The 20,555-nt window shown below is 27.0% G+C and overlaps 4 protein-coding genes across 12 annotated transcripts in view; 1 reads left to right on the top strand and 3 right to left on the bottom strand.

The window, feature by feature from the left end:
- LOC100163651 (solute carrier family 15 member 2) overlaps nucleotides 1-3,061 on the bottom strand; it is a 16,239-nt gene extending 13,178 nt beyond the window's left edge. Inside the window, exon 1 of the mRNA XM_008180765.3 lies at nucleotides 3,008-3,061. Coding sequence (XP_008178987.2) covers nucleotides 3,008-3,061 — 54 coding nt within the window. The remainder of the gene's footprint in view (nucleotides 1-3,007) is intronic.
- A 1,678-nt stretch (nucleotides 3,062-4,739) lies between these two features.
- LOC100572704 (gamma-tubulin complex component 6) lies at nucleotides 4,740-15,644 on the bottom strand. Of its 9 annotated transcripts, none has more exons than XM_029489442.1 (20): nucleotides 15,370-15,644; nucleotides 13,942-14,090; nucleotides 13,422-13,768; nucleotides 12,694-12,762; nucleotides 12,569-12,637; nucleotides 12,425-12,508; nucleotides 12,292-12,369; nucleotides 12,136-12,216; nucleotides 10,217-10,291; nucleotides 10,093-10,150; nucleotides 9,732-9,977; nucleotides 9,014-9,178; nucleotides 8,640-8,941; nucleotides 8,350-8,575; nucleotides 8,092-8,275; nucleotides 6,703-7,247; nucleotides 6,452-6,643; nucleotides 6,041-6,213; nucleotides 5,293-5,587; nucleotides 4,740-5,210 (listed from the first exon to the last, which is right to left on the bottom strand). In XM_029489442.1, exons 4-19 carry the CDS (start codon nucleotides 12,741-12,743, stop codon nucleotides 5,296-5,298), a joined length of 2,820 nt encoding a protein of 939 aa, XP_029345302.1. In that variant the 5' UTR covers nucleotides 12,744-12,762; nucleotides 13,422-13,768; nucleotides 13,942-14,090; nucleotides 15,370-15,644; the 3' UTR covers nucleotides 4,740-5,210; nucleotides 5,293-5,295. The 9 variants fall into 9 exon arrangements, with proteins under 9 accessions (XP_029345302.1, XP_016656632.1, XP_029345298.1 ...); XM_029489438.1 differs by having other exon boundaries at nucleotides 4,978-5,587; nucleotides 15,370-15,426; nucleotides 15,528-15,637; XM_029489441.1 differs by having other exon boundaries at nucleotides 4,978-5,587; nucleotides 13,942-14,016; nucleotides 15,370-15,426; nucleotides 15,528-15,637.
- A 336-nt stretch (nucleotides 15,645-15,980) lies between these two features.
- LOC100158819 (replication protein A 14 kDa subunit-like) lies at nucleotides 15,981-17,395 on the top strand. The gene is given in 3 exon segments (NM_001161904.2): nucleotides 15,981-16,271; nucleotides 16,335-16,521; nucleotides 17,001-17,395. Coding segments are annotated over 3 exon segments (348 nt in total). The 5' UTR covers nucleotides 15,981-16,172; the 3' UTR covers nucleotides 17,063-17,395.
- A 355-nt stretch (nucleotides 17,396-17,750) lies between these two features.
- On the bottom strand, nucleotides 17,751-20,174 carry LOC100167718 (vesicle transport protein SEC20). Its single transcript, XM_001944151.5, has 5 exons — nucleotides 19,680-20,174; nucleotides 19,424-19,608; nucleotides 18,638-18,745; nucleotides 18,268-18,389; nucleotides 17,751-18,195 (listed from the first exon to the last, which is right to left on the bottom strand). Exons 1-5 carry the CDS (start codon nucleotides 19,749-19,751, stop codon nucleotides 18,008-18,010), a joined length of 675 nt encoding a protein of 224 aa, XP_001944186.1. The 5' UTR covers nucleotides 19,752-20,174; the 3' UTR covers nucleotides 17,751-18,007.
- Between the last annotated feature and the right edge of the window lie 381 nt (nucleotides 20,175-20,555).

Below are 20,555 nucleotides of genomic sequence, written 5' to 3'. Positions count from 1 at the left end.
GTCCTCTCAATTATATAACCAATTCTATATATATATCAATTTATTAGTCACTATATATTGAATCCCTATACCCAAGGTTAGGTTAGTAATTTATTATATTTCGTACTTGTTTTGATGTCCTTACCTATATGATTTGCCAAATTACCTATGTATTGAGTTTTAAAATAAATACAAGTAAACAAAGTTACAGTATCTTATGATGACAAATCAATATATTAATATACCTATATGTATATACTATATAGTATACAATATGAATGTGAAATTCTATATAAATAACAATTAAGGGAGCTGCAGTCGGTCGTGCTTTAAGGAAATTAATACAGATAGTAAAATATTAATTGCAATTTAAAATTATTAAAAATTGAAATTTGAAATCCTTTCAAGATTTCGAGGAGTTACCTATCATATTTCGATCTTTGATATCACTGCAGCTAAATACTGTAAATATATCAAAATGTTTAAAAACTACTGCTCATTCTTTGGATGTCATCCAAATGCACTCTATTTCAACCCATAGGTATGTAATTTCCAGTAATTCGATCGTGTCCACGAATCGGGTAGTTAAAATATTTTTTTTCGACATTTTTTATGTTCCGACCGCACTGTATTGTATAGTAATTAGTAGCCATTATAGTAGGTAAGCATTCATTTACACTATTTAAATATGACTTACATACTTAGATATTGATAGTTTTAGAATCGATAGATTTGGTATAATAAATAGTCATAATTATTTATTATTTAACTGTCAAATCACCGATTCCTTAAAAATAAACTTAAAATATATTAAATGAAATAATAATTATGAATTTATAATAATATTAATAATATTTATTACACTTTGAAAATTATAATTTGTTAAATTAATTTAATAATATTTAGTACAACATATATACCTACTATATTTATTAAATAGTTAATTTAGTATTAGAATTAAAAATTACTATTCTGCTTCTGTTTATTTAACTATATGTATCAATGTTGAATGTCTTGCAGTAATATCTTCAATTGCTTATCGTTTTAAATTGTTTCAAATATTTTGTCTCTTTAATAATATTCAGAAGAATCCGGTTCATGACAATGATTAGTTAAAACACCCGTTTTTTTATGGGCGGTTCCATTTTCCTCCAAAAACGAGATACCGTTTTCCTCCACTGTCCATTTTTCTCCACAAAAAAAAAAGGTTGGTTTCCATATTTTATACTGTAATTTTGTCTATTTTCCTCCAATATTTTAGCCAGTGTTGTAGTATTACGTTCCGTATTATAAAGATAGAGTAGGCTAGAATCCAGAGCTTGCAAACGTTATACTAACGACAAAGAACGATTGAAATTTGTAAACATAATTATAACGGGAAATGATAATCAAAAATAATTAAATACTGCAAAACAAAACATAACTATTAACAAAATATATTATATATCATTAAACAAAACATAACGCAAACGTAATTTATAAAATATCATTAAACGAAAAATAGGGCCATTACCTACCCGAATTAGTTATTATTTTTAAATTTTATAGGTATTAACAACATTTTAAATAACGATAAACGCAAAACTTGGATAACGTTTTAATTCTGTATAACGATAAACGCACGAGTTGAATAACATTTTAATTCTAAATAACGATAAACGCAAAAATTGCGCAACGTTTTAATTGTAAATAACATAAAACAGAATTTTTTTGATATGCATAAATTATTTATATTAACTATTTTAGGAACGATTGCAGTTTAACTATCACGCGATTTTTTCAATTTTTTTTTTTTGAAACGTGTTTCAACGAGTTAAAAACGATGGTGCAAAAATAAATTTGCGCAAATCATTATTTTGGAAGTTATAGCGTTCCAAAGTTTGCGATTTTGCGTTTATACGCATGCGGGCCACACTACTCCAGCGCGTAGCGCGTATACTTTACCTGTCACAAATTTAGATTTTTATTACGGACACGAGTTTAAAACAATGGCGTAAAACTAAATTTTCGGAAATGATTATTTTGGAAGTTATAGCCTTTCAAAGCTTACGAATTTACGCTTACATATTTTCCTGTAATCTTACATAGGTACAGCTTTGATGTTTCAGTTTTATGTTTCTCAATTTTTAATTCAAATTTTGGAACAAATCTAGTTTAGCAGCTCCTCGAAATTTTTATTTTTTATTTTTTGAAACATGTAATTCGACGAGTTTAAAACGATGGTGCAAAAATAAATTTTCGGAAATGATTAGTTTTGAAGTTATGCATTTGCAAAGTTTTCGATTTTACGTTTATACGCTAGGCGCAATTGAGTACCTATGAATATATTTTAGATAATCAGGCGTCAGATGAATCAGATCCAGATAGTGAATTTGAATTATGCTAAGAACATAAATTAAAATTAATTTAGAATTAGAATTAAAAATTAAAATTAGAATTTTTAGAATTAAATTAAATAAAATGATTAATTACTAAAAATAAAAAAAATATTATGGTCACAAATTATTTTATAATATTGTTAGATTAAGAATATATTTTTATTAAATCAAAAATTGTATTACAGCGTTTTTCTGCGTATACTGTAGTTGTAGACGAATTAATCTATATACTTACATAATATATAATATATCGAACGGTTTGAGGCGGGCGAATGAATCGGTAGATATTTTGTATGTACACATTGTTGTAATAACAGTGGCGTGTGATCATGATGTATAGTGCATACCATTCGCGTACAATATAATATTATAATTATTCGATAAATTGATAAATACCCAATGCGAATAAATAAATAGATAATATATTGCTAGTGTTGTAAGTAGATCGCGTGCTGTGTAAAATAAATAGTTTTGAAAATAAACGAGAAAAATGACAAATGTTGTCGGCCATAAAATAAATTTTAACCCCTCTCGAATGGGTTGTTGGGACAACACTGAAATTTATACCACGGCCCTTTCAAAACGTAAACTTTAGATTACATTTAATATTCATATTGTAACCTCCGTGCGACCATGCATGACTCGCAAACAATTTTCTTCCACGAAACTGTTTTCGTAGAATAGTCTGGTTGTTTCATATACATCCCTGCATAGTGCATAGGGCCTTTGACGTGATCGATAAACGCAGAGGCGTGACGAAAAAGGTCTGCGCGGCTCGGGAGGGGAAAAAATTTCGTGAAATTCGGCCGTCGGCTTCAGCTCGTGCCTACGACTGAAATACCTCACTTTCCGCCCTTGCCGCACAACATACCTATTACCAGTATTGTTAATAACTTCAGTGACCATAAGCATGCGCACGGGGTAGTCAAGGTAGGCACTATTGACTACTCTGTGAACTCCCCGGCCCCCCTAAGTGATATATGTGTGTGTGTGTGTCAGTGGTGTATTTAGGAATTTGTCAAGGGGAGGGTCCAGATAATTTTCAGAAAACATGAAGTCCCCCCACACCACCCAATTACTCTTTATTAAATAAATATACCATATTTATAAAACGATTTAAAATTTTTGAGTTTTTAATTATTAAATAATAATAGTATGTACAAAACAAATTTAAAAAAAGCAGGTAAGTGGATGACGCTCTGCTGTACAGTAGGTTACAAGTGGGTCAATTTATAATGGATTGTATTAAACTTGAATTGAATGATATAATATCATTGTATAAGAAAAACGATTCTGAGCGGAGATGGTTTGTCAGTCTGGATATTTTATATTGTTATTATTTGTTATATACAGTCTATGGGAAGGGGTTTGATCCCCTTGATCTCCCCTCGTAATTTGTAAATACGCCACCGACAAAATACTGTACCTACGTAAAATAATGTACAAATATGAGACAATTCAAATATCTAGGTACTCTCTTATAAGTTAGTAGCTACCTATTAAAGTTGTGTTCTGGTTAAGTGGATAAATCAAGAACCTATAATAGTGTTGGATTTAGATAATAATTTATTGCATCTGATATTATTCAGAGCCCAAACGTTCGAAAGGCTCTCGCCTCTCAATGTCATGTATTCGAGAATTTGATCAAATGTACCCCGTAGGTACAATACAACTTTATGTAAAATACATAATATAATGTAATATAATATGTATAATAGTATAATACCTATGTAATATAATATATTAAATATCTTACACTTGTAGTCTTACTTGACTTACAGCTGTCTGTAGCAGGATTAGGTAACACAAAGTAATTAGTAATTACCTACCTAAAGCCTAAAGGCTAAAAGACGTGAATCAAAATTATAAAACAAACTAATTATAGAAATCCTGTTGTCGTTCAAAGAATTTGGCATTGGGAGGTTGTTACTGTTGGCTAGTGTGCATGCCGCATATACTGATCAAAAATTTAAAGGACGACACATAACATGCTGGCTATAGTGGCAGGCGCCAGACCTCTTTATCAAAAGTATTTGCTCTTTCAAGCTTTTTTAAGATTTATGACATTTCCTTTCGACTATTCCTTATCTCTGGCGGTATGTAAAAGAGCTACACGTCGCACGTTTTACTGTTACAAATATACCTGCCAAACAGACAGAATAATATTATGTATATATAAGGTGCAATAAGACTATTTAACAAAATGTTATTACAAACGTTGCTATATTTATTAAATAGTCCTGTTACACCTTGTATAATAGTCATAATATATGGGGAAAATAATACAAATACAACATTCAATATTATTATTCTTAATATAAATATAATATCATGTCGGTATGTCACCATAAATGTTTGAGAACAAAGCTTACAAGACATGTGATTAAATTTACATAACATTTTGATGTCCATAACAATTTTTGTTTCAAAATAAATATTTAACAAATATTACACTTTATGGGTAAGCCAAGTTTTTCTGGTTCACAAGCACAGTTTACGAATCTATAATAAAAATGCATTGTTCAATTTATGTCAAATTATTATGTCTATTTCCGTAATCAAATTAAATTCAACCAAGAACATAATATGACTGTATGACAGTAAATAAATTAATATAATGTAATCGAAACACCAATATTTAATCATGGAAGTTAATATATATAATTTTATGACACAGTATAAAAAAAAAACTAGTATTAAAATAACAATAAATTACATATTAATCAATATGATAGTTAACAATGTTAACACAATAGTAGTGAGTCTTTAGTATAACATTTTTGTGTGTGTAGCACATAACATTTCAACTGAAGTTACTGAAGCTTGTTTTCTAGAAAACTTTGAGTACATTAACTATATTAAAAAAAATAACATTTAATATGGGTAACTTAATAACAATTTAAAAATATACTTAAGTGTTGTTTATTAACATAACTGCTCATGTAAAATTATTATTTAACGGTCCAAGTATAGTAATTAAACTCTCTAATTGTTCTATGTAATGATTTCCCTGGGTTTGCACCGTTTTCAATACACTCATGTAAAACATTTCTCTTAGCTTTATAAACCGAGAAAAAGACTGTTCCATACTGATGAACTCTGAATGTAACCATTCATTATTTTTCATGTAAAATTGACCACTCGCTAATGCTTGATAATAAGCTAATATTTCTATGTATATTTTGTTCAACATAATAAGTTTATCTTTGAGACCAACAATCATGAAACACCTTTAAACAAATAAATTCAGAAAATATAGTAATGGTAGTTATGGTTGTAAATGATAAAATATATAATAATCAATTATTGACATATTTGTTTAAAATTTAATTAGGGAATTTTTTTGGTATTTGACATGGATTTTCCATAAAATAAGTCTGAAGTATTTTAACAATTACATAAATTAATACTGAGAAACCAGCTACTGTGAACGTTCATAACAGTATGCACTAACAATAAAATTTAAATATAATATGCGTTTTCTGAGATGTTGGTATAAAATTGATAAATCATTCTACTCTATATTTGTAAACTTTAAATTGTATAATGGTTTGCAGTGATGTTAAATGGTGTGTTGCCATATTACACATGCTAGTTAATATCAGCAATAAGATAATTAATAATTCCATCAACTTACAACTATGTTATTGTTTATTAAATATTATAATTGATATCATACTAACCGCTTTATCATTTTATGCATGTATTGTTTGTGATACGTAAATAAATCATCATAATTTTTTACATTTTCAAAGTTTTCGTTTAATTCTGACCAGCATGTGCTAATTACCACTTGCTTATAATACTGCTGAATAGATGATACAAATTGATTCATCCAATGTTTAAAAAGATTAATCTATAAACATAATTTGCAAAATTACATAAAATAATGTATCAATATTGCTAAGTTATGTGACTGAATAATTAGCCAAGGGCAATGAGCCACATATTATAATTTATGGTATTTAAAACCACTGATACTATTTCCACATTAAACAATGCCTATTATTCACTGGAATGCACACACTGATATTTTGTATATGAAAATGTCATCACATAAGATGAATAATGTATATTATAATGTCTAAAATTACCTTTCTAAATTGTAATCCTTTATCATTTTTATATACATTCAATATTTCCCTTGCTTTTAATAAACTCCAAGAAACAAATTCTAGTTTATTGGCAAACAAGAATATTCGTCTATACTTCAATAATATTTTGTTTGACAAAATCATGTTCATTGGCCATTTAGGTGAATAATTTAATTCTATACATTCTACATCCTTAATAAAAATTAAAAATTATTCTTAAGAAAAATATGATTATTGTTTATTTTACTTACTGAAATATCAATAAATCCATTTAAGCTTGGGATAAAAGTCATCTCTAATGTCAAATTATGTAGTTCTTGTCTTTTAAAACTATCTTGAATAGCATCATCTACAATAGATTTTAACTTGACTGGATTGAAGATGTTAGTAGGTTGTTGTCTGTTGGTCACAATACCGTCAAATAGAGTTTGGCACAGTTTAGATGAAAACGACCAATTCATTAAAAAGAAGCACTGGGATAAGTAATATAGATGTTCCATTAAATTTTCTTGGGAAAAGTACATGTCCAATATTTGCTTATCACAAACACTCTTTTGTATGCGAGCAGGTATTAGTATTGAATGTGGTACATATTCCATCATGTTAATAACATCAAAAATATTTCCATTATATGTTAATGAATCATTATGATTCACAAAAAATCCATAAGGTTTATTAAAGTCATATATATTATTAACTAAAGTCCAATCAGGTATTTGAAACAATTCATAACTTTCATTGTTAGAATAAATTTTAATGTCTGTAACATTGGTTATATTTTCAGTTGTATTACTATCTGTAATTAAAAAATATATTACTTAAATTAACTATTATGTATTATATCTTATGTATCGATTAAGCAAGTCTTAATAACTAAATTCTGAGATAGTTGCTTTACTGTATATAACTAATAAGTTACAACTGTACCTCTTCATTAATTAGGTTAATTTAATGAAATGTTAAAATTGAATTGAAAAAAAAAATGATTTGAGCATTAACAGTGTATTAGCCATCCATTTCTAAGAAAATTTTATATATTTTTTATATTACTACAAGTAATTTTTTATTAGTAGCACAGTATGTAATATTAATAATTTATAATATTATTTTATTTTATACCTAATATTGTAATTAATTTATAAGTAAATAACACCTTAAAAAAGTGTGAATAAGATCATGATACAAATAGATTAAAAATTAAAATTAGTTCAAACATTTTATGAATTCAAATAAAATAAATAAAACGCTTTTTTTTTGTAAATATTCAAATACATCAAAATTGAAAATTTACCAAAAAATTGTAACAATATTTTTTATATTTTTTATACAACTTAAAATGTTGTATTAAATTGTTCTGGTTATTGACTAACAAACGAATATTTAAAAGTACATGAATTGAAAAAAATAGACAATTTCGAATATCTATTTATAGCATAGAAGGAAAAAATTATAATTTATAGAAAATACTAATATAAATGTTTGGTAAATATTTCAAGTCTCTATGGTTATTTATTTTTTAATAACCATAAAAAAAATGCAATTCACCAAAACTGGGTTTACATAAAAAAAATCTTTCTGTGCTTTCTACCAAATATTTTGAAAGTATTGGGATTTTTAAATTTTTAAAATTTAATAATTACCAGTATTGTCTTTTGAGTAATTAGACCCAACAATTGATTCATAAAGATAACAATTTGACATTCTTTTTACACAATTTACATTTTTTGAACTAGGGTCATACTTGAAATAAGTTGAAAATTGTTCATAAGTCTTCTGAGAATCAACAGCATCAAAACAACAAGTTAAATTTGGTAAAAACACATTCTAAAAAAAAATGAAATATAATTATTAATTATAAATACTACAGATAAAAACAATTTTAAATCTTTTTCATTTACTAAATCGTTGAATTTTTTGAAGAAATTAATAGTTTTTCCACAATGTAAGATATCGTGTTTGTATTTATTTAAAAATAATGGAACTTCTACACTCTCATCTATTATAAAACGATTCCAATGTATACGACTATCAAAATCTTCATCGTCAATTTCTGGTTTTACTTTAATAAACATGCCAGTTTCTTCATTATTTAACACCCCTTTTAATGCCCAATTTGATAATAATCTAATAAACAATCCTTTTATTAAAAAAAAATTGACAAATAAAAAAAATTATAGCAGCAAAGTACCTGAAATAAGCTAAGCAGCATGATTCAAAAATGTACAACAACATCTTCAGAAATAAATCGCTCGGAAATCGATATTCAAACAAATAATCATGAATTTTGTTCAACAATGTTATACCACAAGGTATACGATCTGGAATGACCATGCAACCATGTGTTTTTATACAACATATACTCGCTAACAACTGTAAGCGAGGAGTTATAAAAGATAAACGACCAACGAGTGACAACAAAGATTCGTTTGATACAGCATAAATTGAACGTTCATAATCATCCAATATATTAGATACAGAAAATATGAATGCCTGGGAATAAAACAAATTTACATTATCATTTACAAGCTGCTAATAATTTTAACATTTTATTTATGTTTATACTTGAACTATACTATTGTCACACATTTCCTTCCATTTGGTTATTGTGATACTGATAATTTTGTATAAATTAGAACACTCCAAAATTGGATCAGTAGCAGACTCAAACATTTCTGGTGTTAAGCCACTTATACTAATGTTTCCATTCCGTTTGTACATAAGTGTTTCCTAAAAATATGACATAGTTTTAAACTTTCTAACTAAGTAATAATTATTCATATTTAATAAGAATAAATTATTGATAGTTAAGTAGATTATAATTGAATAATATGATTTGGTACAATTTTCAATTAATATTAAATTTCCTGCACAGCAATATGACTGAGGGAAGCAATTATGGGATAATGGTCTTAATATATTAATAATAAAAATAAACCATTTCTATCTCAAATAAAACTTTAAAGTAACTCCAAGCAGATGGTTTCTGCATATGAAGGTCCCCTTCAACAATGGGACAATGGATATGGCTAATGTGTGCTGAGTGCCATATCATAATACCAACAACCAGACCACCTAGCTTGAATTTTGTTAAGATTATGACAAGGTCTAATATATTTCCTGCCATGGCAAATTGTCAAAAATAAAAGCTGAGTCAGCTCAGCTGACAATGAAAACTGATTTAGTCTGGGGGTGTGGTCTGACCAAACTTAACAAACATAGTCACCACCTCAGGTTACTCTTATATGAGACAAAGTTAGGTTTAAAATAATAGAATACTAACTTTATCTACAAGGAAATAAGTTGTGCCCATATTGATCAACATTAGTTTAATATCTTGCATGATACATATGCCACTAATTTCTCTTTGAGGAAAATATGTTTTTAAGTTATGATCTCTCACATTTATTCCCGTGGCCATATACCAAAAACATAAAGCAGAACTAATCTTTTCTTCTCCTGTGATAGAACATTTTTCAGTTGTATTTGATTCATTTACTTCTGATTTATTGCTGCTAGTAAATATCTCCTAAAAATATAAAGAAATATTAAGTGTGTATATTATTATAAAATACATTTTTTTCTTTTGATATTTTATTAACTAAGTGTATTTAACGGAGGCATTAAAAATATTTTTTTATTACCTTGGATTCAAGTGAAAATTTATCATCTTTATATATTTGTTCTTTATTTGGGTGATCCCTAAACATACCATAAACAACTTGGATATAATAATGGGCAATACATAGCAGAAATATGAGTTATTACCTATTATTAATCTCTAAATGTTGTGCACAATCAGTGTGCTGAAAATCTGATAGACTAAATACACTTGTATAATTACTATAAAACAAAATCATAAAATATAAAAACAAAACCATAAAATATAAAACAAATAAAAATGTAAATCATACATAAAACTAGTGCACTAATGTTCAAATTAATAAGTTTAATAATATAAATGAGTTGACATAACCTTTTCTTATATTTTTACAATTTTTCTACTAGAATGTAACTTGAAAACAAACAAATCTAAGGATAATCTTTTATAATCTTCATATTTTGAGTTCCCATAGATATGAAAGACTATCGCACAACAATAAAAAATGCTTACTTCACAATCTATTGCTCAAGTCTTCAAAACTCAGTATCAACAAAATACTACAGGTTTACAAACTATTTCATTAACTATAATTGGTCTAGGTGTCCAAGTATGCGGTCCTCAAAAAAATCAAACTTCTCCACCTAAAACTCACAATCTTAAGAACAATAATGCTCTTTACTATGTCACAAGCACATTGATGTTGAAGAGACAGCGAGTTGCTTAGTGTTCCTACTCTTGACATTCCGTGATCTTTTAGATAAATATATAGATATATATATATTGTCGCATCCACTTAGTGAAATCGCTCATTTCATAAAGTTGATGTCCACTTCGTGAAAATGACGTTTTGCTACACTATATGGACAATTTGTTGACCTTTTCATGAAGTGGATGAAGTTCATTTTCACACCAATAACCAAAATCGATTTTATCAGTAACCAATCTTGCGTAAAAATTACCGTTTTTTCTTCATATTTATTTTGTTTTTCCCTGCGCTTTGAAAACTATTGGGAATTTTAAATGTTGACTTCTCGAATGCATCAACTTGATTAATTGATAAAAAGTTATAAATTAAATTATTTAAATTTTTTTTAAGTATTAACTTTATTATTATTATTTTATTATAATTATACGACTATTTAATTATTTTAACGTTAAAAAATACTTAATTTGATTAATAAAAAAGTTATAAATTTATTTTTAATTTTAGAAGTACGAAAACACGTCGAGAGTATTATTTGCTTACCATGTATACAGTGTTTAAAGTTGCAGGCCAAAAGTTTTTGATATACAAACCCACAGAAAACGAAGAAAATATTAGGTAATACAATGAGAATATTATTTCATAAGCTTATTAAGTTAATTAATTTAAATTTTATTTATAGGTACATTGTAAGCTATGAAGATTTATACGGCAGAATAAAAAGCTTTCATATAAATACCGGTCATGGTGGAAATGTCAAACTTCGTATGGCAATACAAAAAGAGTACTATATTCCAAGACCAGCTATTGAAATTTTTTTAACTGTATGCCAAACTTGCAGTTGTAAAAATACTATATTATTTAATTATTATCATATTATACACAATTACGTAGTGCAAATCGTACAATAACCCAATATCAAAATACTCGTATACAATAGTAATATTACAGAATGTGGATAAATGAATTTCATCCACTTCATGAAAAGGTCAACAAATTGTTCATATAGTGTAGTAAAACGTCATTTTCACTAAATGGATACATTTCATGAAGTGGACATCCACTTCACGAAATATATTTACTCCACTGTTGAAAGAGTTTCTAATGGCTAATGGGTGACTTTTTTCTCATGTAATAACAGTTGACATTAGGTATTTTTATCACATACAATTATTATACATTTTATGTTTATAGATTGTGTATAACTATTATGAATAATAATATTAAGTAAAAAACAAACGTGCACTTAAGTTGTAAAATATGTAAAAATATAACAAATAGCAAAATAAATAAACTAATGCTATTCATTTTAAGAAAATAATGCTACCGTTGATAATGTAAATAAAATTAATTTTTCAAAATTATACAAAAAAAATTTACCCATGTTTTTCCCAGATATTACTTTTGTAACCACATGGTTCTGAATATATCTTGTCCAAGGTAAATAAATTAGGATAATCACTGTAAGCAAATAAATATACATGTATATTAAAATGAATATATAATGTAAAGTTAGTACAATATAAAGTGAATTACAAGAATTTATCTGTATAATTGAAAGTATTTGTAGACCTCGCTTGAAATGCATTGAAATCAAATATATTGGGAATGGCTCTAAAAAATATATAAATAAATAACAAATCTAAACAAACTTAATTAAAGGATATACTTTTCTCTTTTTGTTATACTCGATGGGTATAAAACACAATCCAATTGATTACATTCTGGGGTAATAAATATGTTTGGGATATTTCTGAAAACAAAATTGCATTTGGTTAACTAAAATAATTTATACATTTCAACTAGACATTACTTTTCTATGTCTGCAACATCTGATCGGTTATACACAGAATTTCCTTTTTCAAATAAATTTGAATTATCTCTGTAATTATAATTATGTTAAACATGTTAATTAAATATAAAATAAATGTATATTACTTTTCTTCATTTAAAATATTTAGAACTCTTGAACTGCATATAGTAGACATCGTGTTTGATTATTATTTTCTAGATGTACAAAAAAAATATATTTATATACATTTTAACTATTAAACCTTGGCTATATTCATGTAACCCACTGGTTCCCAACCTATGGTCCGTGGACCACCGGTGGTCCGCGAGACGTCGTGAGGTGGTCCGCGAGCCATACCTACAAAATTTAAAAATATTTCATTTTTCCTTTGGGGTGTGATGCAAAATTTGTAAATGTTTTTTTTCGACTTCCAACGAAGAAGGTAGTAACTCATTGGCGATTCCGACGGCGTTTATTTATAAATTTATATTACATAATAATAATATAAAAAAAAAAAAAAAAGGTCTTTCTAGTTTTTGTAAAATTGATGTGGTCCGTGACCTAAAAAATATTGTCGAGGTGGTCCGTGGTGGTAAAAAGGTTGGGAACCACTGATGTAACCCATAATAATTTACACATATCAAACAAAATAATTGGTGCCTCCATAAAGCCTTTAATATTATACAAATCTAGTGTTCTAAAAGTTATCTCAATGGCTCATCAATATACAGCAGAAATCACTACTATGAGCATCAGTTAAACAAGATACTGTTAATAACAAGCAAAAAGCTGGACCCCAGGATAAGCTAATTAGATTGTGCACTAAAAAATATTCATGTTGCATATATAGCATATATTTTTTTGTATTTCTTACTTTCCAATTATACAAGCTCTCATTCCAAACGAATATAACAACCAACCAGTTACAAGGAGAATAAACATCCACATGCGGTGTCTCTGTCTTACAAACGCATATTATGGCAAACTGTACGTTCTGAATAATCTATATACTCAGGTATGTTTATGTAAGAACATTGATCAATTTTAGAAATAAGAGTATTATCTTGTGAACCTCATAAGTTTTTTTTAAATTTTAATTTTAAATTATTCAGAATATACAATTTGCTATGTTATGTCTTTGTAAGATAGATGCGGGTGTGGCGTCTTCTTAACCAATTTCTACTGTATCTAAGTATGGTATTTTCATTTTTGGATAGCAATCTATATGAAAATTGTTATGAATAATACACATCTAGTGAAAATAATTATTTAATAGGTATATTGATAAAAGAAATATTCACTATTTTAATGTAAAATTTTAACATATGTAATTACTCAAAAATGTTGAGAACTGATTTTTTTTGGTACAAAATTAAATAGGTTTTTTCTCTTACGTTTTGTTTTTGATGATTAATTATTCTTAAACAATTCCCATCCTAGCCATGCCCAAAGTTGAAAAAAATAATAGACTGGAACAATTAAGACACACAAAATAATATAATATTCAACACTAGAGAAATCCATAAGACAGCTGGCTTAAAATCTGCAAAAAATATAATTAAATATAATAAACAAACAAATCTATAATTTATCATATACCTACCACCGTAAATAGAAATTTCCCCCCAACTATTTTCGGGCTAGTAGGACATTTCCCCCCTAATATATTTTTCATGCAGACATTTTCCCTCCTTTTTTTTTTAAGTTAATTAATGACTAATAATATAATATTACTTATTATTTAATTTAAAGTTTTTTTTTAAATAAAATATAAAATATAAAAAATGGTTTTTATTTTCATAAATATAATGGATTATAAATATATATGTTTAATCAAATAAACTACTTACTTGAAACAATAAAAATCTAAAAAAAAATAATTAGTAAGTATATAGTAAAATATAATTAATAATGAATAAAAATGGTTAAAAATTCAGATATAAAAATGATAGATTTTATAAGAATCATTTGAATTCTGATTCTTTTGTTATTTTTTAACTTATATTTTTTAGCCTTTGTTCATATTTAATATTTTATTTTTTGTTGAAACTGTACCATTTTGAATATTTAACAATTTAATAATTTCTTGTGAATTCGATTCAAGTAGTTCTGTTGTTAAAAAATATACATCTATAATTTATTGTATTTATGAAAATATTTGAAAATATTAGACAATAGGCATAAATATATTCATATTAAATAATTATATTATATTATTAAATAGTCAACTTTAAAAAAAAATGGGGTGAAATATCCGCATCAAAAATATTCCAGGGGGGGGGAAATATCCTTTACCAAAAACAGTTGGGAGAAAATGTCCGTGATTCACCTACCACACCCATGACTCAACTTAATAGCTTCAAAGATATATAGTTATAGTAGGTATTAAATTAAATCTAAAGAAAAATACGAACATTATATTTTTATTATCTATAGGAAATGTATCTAAAATAGGTATTTGAAATACCTAAATTAATTGTTTTTGACAAAACAAAAATACTTTGAAAATATTTTTTTATAACATTCCGATACTGTATCTTAAATTCAAGAACTGTACTATACATTAGCAAAACAAATTTCTTGAATATACCTAACACAGGAAATATTTAATACACTATATTAATATACATTGTCCATTGAACTTTTCCATACATTTTAATAAAATATAAAATTAATTCATTAAACATTATTAATTTATCAGTGTAAAAATTTAGAACGTGTTAAATAAAATATATTGATAAATATGCCCCATAAATTTAAATTGTTCATGCATATCTATGATTATACTAGTTGCACTAATAAAATCAAAAACAAATACTTACTTTCATGAAAAACTCAATTTGTTTTCCATACAATTTGAGTATTAGAATCTGGAAGTACTGAAATTAAACAATACTTTATGCACCAAGATATTACTAAAGTACAATACTCTTAACTTATTTGATATTAACTGAGATTCTAAACTCATACAGTGCCTTACTATAAGTATTAAGTGTCATTATCTTCATACATATTCTGATATTAAAAATTTAAAAAGCTTTTTTGACTACATTGACTGTTTAACTTTTGACATTACGTTTAATATATATTTAAATAATAAATAATCACCATTTTACGTTATCTATAATCATATTATCATATTATCATTTCTGGTTATAAAGATAGCATATAGTATAAATGGTTTATACCATGAAAAATTACTACACCAATTTGTACCATAGACATAATATTCTATGATTAGTACCACGATTAAAGATAGTATCTATAGATACCACACACGATTAAAGATACCACAGAATAATTATTCTGTGTAGATACTATCTATAGCCGTGATTAGTACACACAATTGTGTTTTCAAGTTTTATACCCCGGTTGTAGATATACAAATGGTATATTAAACCGTGATTTACACCACAATACCAAATAAATAGATAGTCGCACCGCAAAGCCACGATAAGAAGGTGAAAACCCGGGAAAACATCATAAACATAAAGCAAATAGAACTGTTAAGTGCAAATTTCAATACAGTGACCAAAGCAACTAGCAGCCGCTTTAAACACAAGTCGGTCACTAAAAGAAATTTTAAATTGTAATTTTTTTAACTACTGTGCAAAAATAAATTAACATGGAATCCGTGGCTATACCTACACGGGCGTTTGTTAACGGTTCCTTCCTGCAGAAATTCACCGACAAGGCCGTAACATTAATCGGGAACGTGTTGAAGGTATAGTACATAGCATTATAACATGAGTACATGACACTTGAATGCAAATGTTTGTTTTCTTAGGTGAGTCCTGATGGTAAATCCTTAACAATGCAAACAACAGACGACCAAGTGGTGACCGTTAATTTTCATGAACCAATTGACAGTGCTCTAGACGGATGGGTAGAAGTGCATGGTTTGGCCAAAGATAAAGGAACTGTGGCCGGAGAAAGTTGCTACAACTTACCATCATCAATAACTGATGATTTTGGTAAGTACACAATCCATAAATATGGATAATTCCATCATTAACATAAATGTAGTTGTTATCAAACCTCCTAAGAATGGCCTTAACGAAATGGGGTTCAGTATAATGTGTATAACGACACCTTTCCCAAAGCACTAAATATGAACTCTTCTCTAGCCAATCCTACCAACTACAGCCCTACTACTACTAACCCAAAACAGCCCTTATTAGGGCCAGAATTGAATTTGGTGTCCCTCAACATTGAAGGACTTACATTCTGATGCAAGACTAACTAACAAATTTGCTTAGCTAGAAATATTTTTCTTGGAAGTTCCACCAATTTATCATTATAATCTAGAACTAAAATGTATGAAAAATTAATTATTATTTTTATTTGTCACTAATTTAATTTGTGCAAGTAGTTAGTTATGGATAGTTAAAAGCAATCTCTTAAAAATCAACAATTGGTGAATTTATCTGAATGTTTTTTATATTTTTTTTAGATAAACCACAATTTAATGAAGCCGTTTCACTTATATACAGCCTATCAAACCCCTTGAAGTAATGAAGAGAAATGAATCGTTGATTCAGACTTTATTAATAATTTTTTTTGTATTTAAGTACTAATAATCCTTACTGTCTTAATAATTATTTTCTAAGAAAGATAATTACTTCTTCATTTTTTAAAATATGTTATTTCACAATATCTAATTTTGTTTGGAAAATTACATGGTACAAATCAACACAATTTTAGATAAGTAGACAAACTATTTCAAATGTTGGTTTTATTTCATTCATTTATTATTAAAAACCTCTCATAATTTGTAATAAAGGAATTCGTAAACCTGTATGTACAAATCTACCTAGGGCCAAAAATATATATATTTTTTTAAATGAATTTCATAAGATGTATATGTATTTTTGTTACCTGTATACTTGTCTTTTTAGACTACTATAGCAGACTATACTTTGTTTACTACAAATATATTTTAAAAATGGCCAATATGCATAGATATCAACATATAGATGCGGCCTTGTCTAACTACACTGTACATAGGACTTGATATTGGTTTCACAATTTTGGACCAATGCTGCGTCTTTGTATTTAATATCTATGCCTATAAGACACAGTCCATTGAAAGAATTTTTCATTTGTACTCAAAAACATTTTCTGGCTTGTTAACACAAGGCTAATACAAGTTTACTCAACTTTACTGTACAAAAATTTAAAATAATTTAAACTAATGGATTAAAAAAAATCTTTTTGAATATTTAATTTACCTGCTGATAATAACGGCATGTGATTAAAAACACCATTTAACTGTATGATTATAAAACATAAATATTGTTTATTAACATATCATAAAATTTCAATCTTTGTTGCAATAGAGCAACATTTTTTGTATTCAATCATGGAAAATTAAATACATAACATTCTGGTAGATCATAAAAAATATACCATATCCATATACATATTGTAAAGTCAACCAAATTGTATAACACTTTAGCGTCAAAAAAGTCGTTTTTGAATGATATAAGCAATAACACATAAAAAAAATGCAAAAGCAAACATAATTATAATTTTGTCAGTTGTTTCACGTTGTCCATACTTGTTTAAAAGTTTTTCAGACTGAGTTAATGCTCCTTTAGCATTTTTAATCTCATTACTTATATTAGATACAGTTGAAGATGACTTTACTGAAAATTAATAAAAAAAACATAATTAATTCTAGTTGACAAACACAAAATTATTTAGTATTATGATCTAACAAAGAGTTTCAAGAGTATCCAAGCTTTGTTGAGATGTGCTTGCTAATTGTCTACTGACTGATAATAGTTGATTGGTAACGGTTGATGACTGTTTTAATAAATTTTCTTTATCCATTTTCAATCTTAAACAAAATATTGTTAAAAAAAAATAATTTACCAATATAATTAATTTGTTAAAACAGTAAAAACTATTTAACTATACAAAATGTTGTCAATAAGTGATAACTAATTATTATAAAATTATAAAAGTGAATTCTTAACTATAACAACAGTAAGTATTAAAATACTTTTATAGATATTAAATCATTAAAAATAAGTAACATACTTAAATACTAATCAAAAGTAATTCTTTTAATTATTCTCTGCTTACTTATGTCGCACTTGTTCTTCTTTACTTGTACCTAACAACTGTTCACTAGATTTTTTGTGAATCCTCGCCATACATTCTACATTTGCCTTTCTGAATGAAGCAATGTTACTATACAATAGCAAGAAAGGATAGTAAATATTAATTATAAAGTTATATTTTTAAAAATTAAGTACAATTAAATCAGTATATTTTATTGAATAACAGAAACCGTATAAAAATTATAATAATAAACATTATTATGTAATCACACTAACTAAAATCTCTGTTTAATATCCTTAACACTTCTAAATCATCAAATATAAATTATGAAAAATATATGAAATACATATAATTAATTGGATTCATATATTTTCGCACAATAATGTATCAAAATAGAAATGTAGAAGATACAGAATTATACACATATAAATAACTCAAAATTGTATGATTTTATGGAACTTTTCTACTTTACGGGATACCATTTTCTAGGGCTTCGTGATGCCTGCATTGCCAGTCGCTCGGACAAAAAAATCAAAAATATCCCTCGACTTGCTAGCTACACCATCTCAAGTTGGTCACAGGGTAACCGCCGTATTTCCACTATTTATGTACCAACTTTGAAATGTCTTCAAAACTTTGCCCAGGCGCCAAATTTTGACTTAACCATTGTTTTCGGTGTACTTAACTACATCAATTACAAAAAGAAAAATGGCAAAAAAAGGTGTCTCGTAAAGTAGAAATACTGATTTTATTTAGATAGGTAGTGCTTATATTACAAATACTTTATTTAGCTTCACTTTAAATTACCTAGTTAAATATTCTCTCTGGTTACGGGCTTCTTCTACAACTTCTGATCGTTCTTGTTGACTTTCTGCTTCTCGAGCATATAGCTCTAAGTTTTCTATTAGGTTTCTAAATACATTAATTTGATTTCTACCATCAGCATTTAATTGTGTTAGAGACTCAATAGGTCCATCGCACGAATATATTTCCTACATTTTAAATCATATTTAATAAGTTTAAGTATTTATTTGAAAACAATACAGTATCGTTAACAATTTACCTGTATTATAGACTTTAATGTCACATTTGTGTTTACTATGCATTCTCTGACAGTACTTAATTCTTTTAGCATCTTGAAATAAAATAATTTTAACAACACAGTAGTGACTTTCTACTCAAACTTTCATTAAATAAACATACAGACGAACCAATAAAAATTACTCAAAGAATAATGTCCTTATTTCTACGAATCAAAAATAAACTATAAAGATTATCTATAAATATTCTCAAACGCATCAAGAACGACTTAAATAATTATAATTTTAAATAAATCACTAGATAGTGAATTAAACACAGTAATTAATAATTATAATTAAATATACGTCTCATAATCGTGTGTAATGAATAAGTAAATAAAAAAGGAAAACTGAATTCAGTTTTGAATTTATTATGTGAGTGATGTCATCGTAATACGAATTGACAATTATTGAAAGTTGTAAGTTTGTAACGCGATTCAAGTTAATAGTTATCGTTATGTAAACTAGTTATTAATTTAATCACGGCTATACTATCATTAATCACCAGACAGTAAATAAAAACGGTTTATATCACTAGAAAAAAAACGGTTTATATCACTTTCATGGATGAAAAATATCAAATCAGTTTGAGTTGGAATAAACAACAAATTACATTTATCACTGGCCGCCGAATTTAAAAATATTTAAATTTTCAATATTATTAAATACAAATACAATTTGACAACTGACCAAGCCGTATCTGAGGGTGGTCCAGGGGATTGGATCCCCCCCCCTTCGAAATTTTTCATATGTCTTATTTTTAACCAAATATCGTACATAAATTCAATAAAATTACAATATACATGTTTTGTACACTCTACACCCTACACGTCAACTAATTGATCTTAAATAAACATCTT

Source organism: Acyrthosiphon pisum, chromosome A2 (assembly GCF_005508785.2).
Source record: "Acyrthosiphon pisum isolate AL4f chromosome A2, pea_aphid_22Mar2018_4r6ur, whole genome shotgun sequence".
Taxonomy (NCBI): Eukaryota; Metazoa; Arthropoda; class Insecta; order Hemiptera; family Aphididae; genus Acyrthosiphon; species Acyrthosiphon pisum.
Note: the sequence above shows the minus strand (reverse complement) of the source record. Positions and strands in the feature narration are given on the sequence as shown.

Excerpts from the sequence above, each read along its gene's own strand:
- LOC100167718 (XM_001944151.5), bottom strand. The coding sequence starts at position 19,751 with ATGCTAAAAGAATTAAGTACTGTCAGAGAATGCATAGTAAACACAAAT. Across the intron at positions 19,609-19,679 it reads CATTAAAGTCTATAATACAG|GAAATATATTCGTGCGATGG; the intron begins GTAAATTGTTAA and ends TTTAAAATGTAG. Across the intron at positions 18,390-18,637 it reads GAAGAACAAGTGCGACATAA|ATTGAAAATGGATAAAGAAA; the intron begins GTAAGCAGAGAA and ends ATTTTGTTTAAG.
- LOC100572704 (XM_029489442.1), bottom strand. The coding sequence starts at position 12,743 with ATGTCTACTATATGCAGTTCAAGAGTTCTAAATATTTTAAATGAAGAA. Across the intron at positions 12,217-12,291 it reads AATTATACAGATAAATTCTT|TGATTATCCTAATTTATTTA; the intron begins GTAATTCACTTT and ends ATTTGCTTACAG. Across the intron at positions 9,978-10,092 it reads AATTTTCACTTGAATCCAAG|GAGATATTTACTAGCAGCAA; the intron begins GTAATAAAAAAA and ends TTATATTTTTAG.